We start from the raw sequence: 6,996 nt of genomic DNA, 5'->3' as shown, positions 1-6,996 counted from the left end.
TACATACGGACGGGATCTCGAATGCCTACTCGCGCATACGTACGGCCAGGGCTCGTGTACATGGCTGGGTTGGAACGGAGAAACAGCGTCGTCGTCGTGTTCATGGGGAGGTAACGGAATGCGTCGTGTTCATGAGGAGGCAATGGAATGCGTCATGTTCATGGGGAGGCAAAGGAATGCATCGTGTTCATCGGGAGGGAACGGAACGCGTGGGAGCCAACCGGCTGGGTCGGAACGGAATGCGTGGTCGTGTTCATCGGGAGGGCTTCGACGGAACAGGCGATGAAAACGAGGCCTGGCGTACCGCAAAACGTAGGAAACAGACCTCCTACAGTTGCGTCCGGGCAAAAAAAACCAAAACGATTCGCCCCCCTGACTGCTGGGACCCACCAGCCCCCTGACTGATGGGACCCACCAGCTACATCTTTGCACGCAAGGAAGTGCGTCCGGGCAAAAAAATGATTCACCCCCTGACTGCTGGGACCCACCAACTACATCTTTGCAGGAAACGAAGTGCCTGACAGTCAGGACCCACCTGGTCGAAGCGTACATAGCGTTGACATTCTGGTCGCGAACGTGTACGTACATACTGGTCGATGTAGAGGCGCGCACGTGTCATAGTAGAGGCGTGCACGTGTCGTAGTAGAGGCGCGCACGTAGCGTGTACACGTACGTACAGCGACTAGGGTGCAAGAAAGAAAATACGGCCACGTATGTGTACATACGGGCGGGGTCTCGAACGCCTACTCGCGCATACGTACGGCGTGGGCTCGTGTACATGGCTGGGTTGGAATGGAGAAACAACGTCATCGTCGTGTTCATGGGTCGGAACGGAATGCGTGGTCGTGTTCATCAGGAGGGCTTGGACAGAAGAGGCGATGGAAACGAGGCCTGGCATACTGCACAACGGAGGAAACGGACCTCCTACGGTCGAAACGGGGGTCCTGTTGATCGAGAGGGGTGTGGCGTACCGCAAAACGGAGGAAACGGACCTCCTACGGTCGAAACGGGGGTCCTGTTGATCGAGAGGGGTGTGGCGTACCGCAAAACGGAGGAAACGGACCTCCTACGGTCAAAACAGGGGTCCTATTGATCGGGAGGGGTGTGGCATACGGCAAAACAGAGGAAACGGACTTGTGTTGGAGCGCTACGGTCGAAACGGGCGTCCTATTCATCGGGAGGGGTGTGGCGTACCGCAAAACGGGACTCCACGGGATACTGTTCATCTCCACCGTCGACCCCCTCCAGCCTCCACGAGCTACTGTTCATCCACTGTCGGCCTCCTCCAGCCTCCACGGGCTCCTGTTCATCCAGCCTCCACTACGTGCTACTCCACCGGCTACTGTTCAACCACCCCTCCACCATCTACTGTTCATCTAGCACTCCACACCATGGGGTCCTGTTCAACCACCCTTCCATGGGCACCCCTCCACCGTCTACTGTTCATCCTGCCCTCCACACCACGGGGTCCTGTTCATCCACCCCTCCACGGGCACCCCTCCACCGTCTACTATTCATCCAGCCCTCCACCACACCACGGGGTCCTGTTCATCCAGAGGCAACGCCACCTCTCACTATTCATCCACCCCCCCCCCCCCCCCCCGCAACGCTCATTGTTTATCCAATCGATCGGCTTCAGTTAGCAGCAGTAACGAAGTAATCGCTCGATCGGGTTCAGTTAACAGTCATCGAACGATCGCTCGGGTTCAGTAACGCGTAGCATGTAGTGCAATCGATCGGGTTAGAGCCCAATGCCTCGCTCGGGTTCAGTTAGAACCAACGCCTCGCACACACGCAAGTACGTGTACGAGAGAAACGCGCATCACTCGGCCCCCGACCTCCCACCGTAACCGGGAACTCCCCGAATTTTCCTCCCCCTCGCTTCTACCACGGTTTTTTCCGTCATGGACGGCCCAAAGAATGTCATGCAGCTACGTCTCGGTCCGCTCAGGACGAAAAGCCCATTTTCTGTCATGAATTTTTTGTCATAGAAGTAGGAGCCCACCACATCTATGATGATACCGGGTTTTGTCACAATTATCGTCATAGAAGTGTCATATGTATGACAAAATAATTTTGTTCGGCCCAAAATGTCACGGATGTGTCTTTTTTGTAGTGATGGTAGAATATTTTAGTTAGCAGCAACTCCACCACCAAGAGAACAACACACATATCTATGCTTCCGCATGTCTGCGTGTACATAGCTTAATGCAAGGTTTTCATGGCATAGCGCACACATCAGACCAAGTGATCTTGAAAACTCCAATCTCCTCCTTGAGCCCCAGCGCCTTCCACACGGCCGGTGACGCGTCTACGTCGTTGTATGGGCATGGTGGCTCGAAGTTGTGCTCGGCGTCGCAACCGTACACCGAGTCGCACTCGTCGACGACCTTGGCCAGCACGGCACGCCCGTTCCCGTTGATGCGGATCATCTTGTTGCACCTGCGCTTGCCGTCCAGGCGCAACCACTCCGTGGATAGCACCACCACCAGCTCAGTGTCCTTGTGGAAGCGGTTGTCGCAGAACGATTTGCCGTCGCCGTCTGCACCTCGTGCGAAGCTGTTCAGAGTTAGGATCGCTGGCGTGTCGGCCGACACCGGGGGCGAGCACCTGGATTGCGGGTAGCAGTGACCGTCTTGACAACAGACCGAGCCGTGATCCCTGTTGCAGTCGCCAGATTGGCCATGCAAGAAGGCACTAATGTGGCACCTGCCGCAGCGGTGTCTTGTCTCTGTAGTAACGTTCGCGCTGCTGCCCACGGACACGGAGACGCCACGGACGGGGAGGTGTGACAGGAACATCACGAGAGCAAACATAGCTAGTAGTATCCTCAAATTAGCCATGTCCTTGAGGTACTCACATTGCTTGCAAATCTGCAATTTGTGCTTGTGCGTTTGTGAGGATATATTGGTTGATCCATGTTCTTTATATAGGGCCCAAGCCCGAAGGAACATCAACTGCTCATGTAACTGGGTACGCTAATTCAGTCTCATTTCTTCGGTTTTGTAACCCAGAGATGGTTGATGTTCTGCAACCTTCGGGCTTGTAACATTTGGGCATGCAACATATACTTTTAAACAACCGCCTCTTCTTTATTTTAGTGAATGAACTTTTGGCATGGAGCTTCCATTAATAGTAGAGGGGGAGACATGCGTGAACATCCGAGTGAATGACATGCACAGTGAAGTAGTGTAACTAACTAGCTGAGACTATCTGGATCAGGAGTAATGTACATTTCCTACTTGTATTATATCTGGGGGATGGAAGCCGCCAAGACTATGGTCTAGCTCGGTAACATCAAAATAACATAAAGACAGATTGAATTGTTACAAATATAACTCACTTGTGATTAACCTTCTATCTAATTTTGCTAGCAATTTTCTATTTGGTGTCACTCAAAGCGCGTTCTAATTCCAGCAGCTACCTTCCACACCCTTCTCCATACCAGGTGTTATTTTTCGGGAGGCACCGGAAGAAACGGTTTTTGGAAAAACTCGAAAAACTCGATTTTAAACCGCCCAAAAAATTCAAATGAATTTTGAATTCTATTTTATTGGGTATAAATATAAGTATGTAACCTGTAAAAAACATCAAATATGATAGATCATGCCCCGGTGGGAAATATCCTTTAGTTCCTGGGTGTATATATACACCTCACATAGAAATTAATAATATTAATAATAATATTAAGTCACAAAAGTTTGTATGTTTCTTTTACAATAAACTTGACTTTCTTTTGCACTAATTTAGGCTATTTCTTCGGTTTTGAAACCAACAGATGGTTGGTGTTCTGCAACCTTCGGGCTTGTAACATTTGGGTGTGCAACAAATATTTTTAAACATCCACCTTCTTTGTTTCAGTGAATGGGATTTTGGCATGGAGCTTGCATTAATAGTCATTTGTCAACATCCGAGTGAATGAAATTGACGGGAAAGTAGTGCAACTAACTAACTAGTTTAGACTATCCGTATGAGTGACATTGGTTTTCAAATTTCTTATATTATATATGGGATGTAATCCGCCAAGATTAAGGTGTAGCTCGGCAACATCAAAGTAATACACCATTGAATTAAATTATTACAAATGTAACTCACTAGTGTTTACCTTTGTATATAATTCCCTTGCAATTTGTTGTTTCGTGGTACTCACAGCACTTTTTAATTTCATCAGCTCCCTCCACATCGTTTAGGGTTCTCTTTTTTCTCAATACCGGTGTTTCTTTCCAGGAGGCACTGAAAGAACCGGTTCTTGGAACAACTCAGAAATCATCGAGTTTTACCGCCCGAAGAATTCAATGTTTTTGTGCATAAATAGTGAAATATATGTCTATGACCTGCATAACATCACATATGCTAGTGTGTGTGTGGGTACTCAGTCATATATGCAAGGTCTTGTTGAACTAAAAATTGATGTATTTGCCAATTTAATTTCATATTGTACCTAGACTGGGCAAATACATAAATCTCGAAAAATATTAAATACACATAAATAATACATATATGTATATATAGCACTGAAACAGCATAATTACATACATAAATCAAGGAAAATATCGTATACATGTGAATGATAAATATAGCATCAAAACAGGACAAATACATAAAGTTGAGAAAATATCAAATAGAAGCGAGTGGTAGCTTATTTTAATTAGCAGCAACTCCACCACCAAGAGAACAACACACATATCTATGCTTCCGCATGTCTGCGTGTACATAGCTTAATGCAAGGTTTTCATGGCATAGCTCACACATCAGACCAAGTGATCTTGAAAACTCCAATCTCCTCCTTGAGCCCCAGCGCCTTTTGCACGGCCGGTGACGCGTCTACGTCGTTGTATGGGCACGGTGGCTTGAAGTTGTGGTCGGCGTCGCAGCCGTACACCGAGTCGCATCGTCGACGACCTTGGCCAGCACGGCACGCGCGTTCCCGTTGATGCGGATCATCTTGTTGCACCTGCGCTTGCCGTCCAGGCGCAGCCACCCCGTGGACAGCGCCACCACTAACTCGGTGTCCTTGTGGAAGCGGTTGTCCCAGAACGATTTGCCGCCGCCGTCTCCACCTCGTGCGAAGCTGTTCAGAGTTAGGATCGCCGGCGTGTCGGCCGACGCCGGGGGCGAGCACCTGGATTGCGGGTAGCGGTGACCGTCTTTACAGCAGACCAAGCCATGATCCCTGTTGCAGTCGCCGGATTTGCCATGCAAGAAGCCATTGATGTGGCACCTGCCGCGGCGGTGGCTTGTCTCTGTAGTAACGTTTGTGTTGCTGCCCACAGACACGGAGACGCCATGGATGCGGAGGTGTGACAGGAACATCATGAGAGCAAACATAGCTAGTATTATCTTCAAATTAGCCATGTCCGTGAGGTACTCACGTTGCTTGCAAATCTGCAATTTGTGCTTGTTCGTTTGTGAGGATATATTGGTTGATCCATGTTCTATATATAGGGCCCAAGCCCCAAGGAACATCACTGCTCATGTAACCGGGTACGCTAATTCAGTCTCATTTCTTCGGTTTTGTAACCCAGAGATGGTTGATGTTCTGCAACCTTCGGGCTTGTAACACTTGGGCGTGCAACATATACTTTTAAACAACCGTCTCTTCTCTATTTTAGGGAAAGATGAACTTTTGGCATGGAGCTTCCATTAATAGTCGAGGTGGAGCCATGCGTGAACTTCCGAGTGAATGACATGCACAATGAAGTAGTGTAATTAACTAGTTGAGACTATCTCTATCAAGAGTGATGTACGTTTCCTACTTGTATTATATCTGGGTCTAGCTCGATAACATCAAAATAACATAAAGACAGGTTGAATTGTTACAAATGTAACTCACTTGTGATTAACCTTGTATCTAATTTTGCTTGTAATTTTCTATTTGGTGTTACTCAAAGCGCTTTGTAATTCCAGTAGCTACCTTCCACGCCCTTCTCCATACCAAGTGTTTTTTTTTTGAGGCACCGGAAGAATCATTTTTCGGAAAAAAAATCAGAAATCTTGGTGTTTTACCGCCCAAAGAATTCAAGTGAATTTTGAATTCTATTTTATTGGATACATATATAAGTATGTAACCTGTAAATCATCAAATATGGTAGAGCATATCCCGGTGGAAATACCCTTTAGTTCCTGGTTGTATATACACCTCATATTTAAAATAATAATAATAATGATAATAATAATAATAATAATAATAATAAGTCACAAATGTTTTGAAGTTTTTTTTAATAAACTTGACTTCCTTTTGCACTAATTCAGTCTCGTTCTTCGGTTTTGCAACCAACAGATGGTTGGTGTTCTACAACCTTCGGGATTGTAACATTTGGGTGTGCAACAAATATTTTTAAACAACCGCCTTCTTTGTTTCAGTGAATGGAATTTTGGCATGGAGCTTCCATTAATAGCGTTTGTGAACATCCGAGTGAATGAAATTCATAGGAAATTAGTGCAACTAATTAACTAGATTAGACTATCTGTATGAGTGACATACATTTCCTAATTTCTTATACATTTCCTAACTGCTATATATATTTTGCATTGGCCTGGGGTTCAGCCCAATCAAAGGATGCCCAAAGCATGGATAGGTTGGCTCACCGGTGGAAACACATAAACTAATTCGTCCACTGTTAGAGTACGTAATGGGCCTAATGGCCTAGGTTGACGGTATAGCCCGTTAGTCTTAGGGTTAATTAGAGATAAGGGCCGCTTGCTTAGGGGTCAAGTAAACCTCTCTATATAAAGAGAGCAGATGTATCAATCTAATCAAGCAAGAATTAAGAAGGAAATCCCTTCCATCTTGCCCGGCCGTGGGAAAAAAGCCCCCGGCCGGCCCTCTCGCGCCCTCCTTCTAGCAGCGCCATAACAATTTGGTATCAACTAGCTTCGGTTCGATCAAGTCTTCACCGCCTCCGACTCGTCTATTCCGCTGACGGTCACCTCGTCGCCTCCGGCGGCCACAACGAACAGCGCCCCCCGCCTCCCCCACCGCGCATCGTCCCCCCC

General features: G+C 47.4%; 1 protein-coding gene and 1 pseudogene across 1 annotated transcript; both read right to left on the bottom strand.

Annotated features, from left to right (window-relative positions):
- Positions 1–2,219: 2,219 nt before the first annotated feature.
- LOC125532213 (putative ripening-related protein 4) lies at positions 2,220–2,843 on the bottom strand. The gene has a single exon (XM_048696358.1). It carries the CDS (start codon positions 2,841–2,843, stop codon positions 2,220–2,222), a length of 624 nt encoding a protein of 207 aa, XP_048552315.1.
- Positions 2,844–4,077: 1,234 nt separating this feature from the next.
- On the bottom strand, positions 4,078–6,266 carry LOC125532214 (annotated as a pseudogene).
- Between the last annotated feature and the right edge of the window lie 730 nt (positions 6,267–6,996).

Source organism: Triticum urartu, unplaced genomic scaffold (assembly GCF_003073215.2).
Source record: "Triticum urartu cultivar G1812 unplaced genomic scaffold, Tu2.1 TuUngrouped_contig_9394, whole genome shotgun sequence".
Taxonomy (NCBI): Eukaryota; Viridiplantae; Streptophyta; class Magnoliopsida; order Poales; family Poaceae; genus Triticum; species Triticum urartu.
The sequence above is the reverse complement of the archived record's forward strand: the minus strand, read 5'-3'. Positions and strand labels throughout refer to the sequence as shown.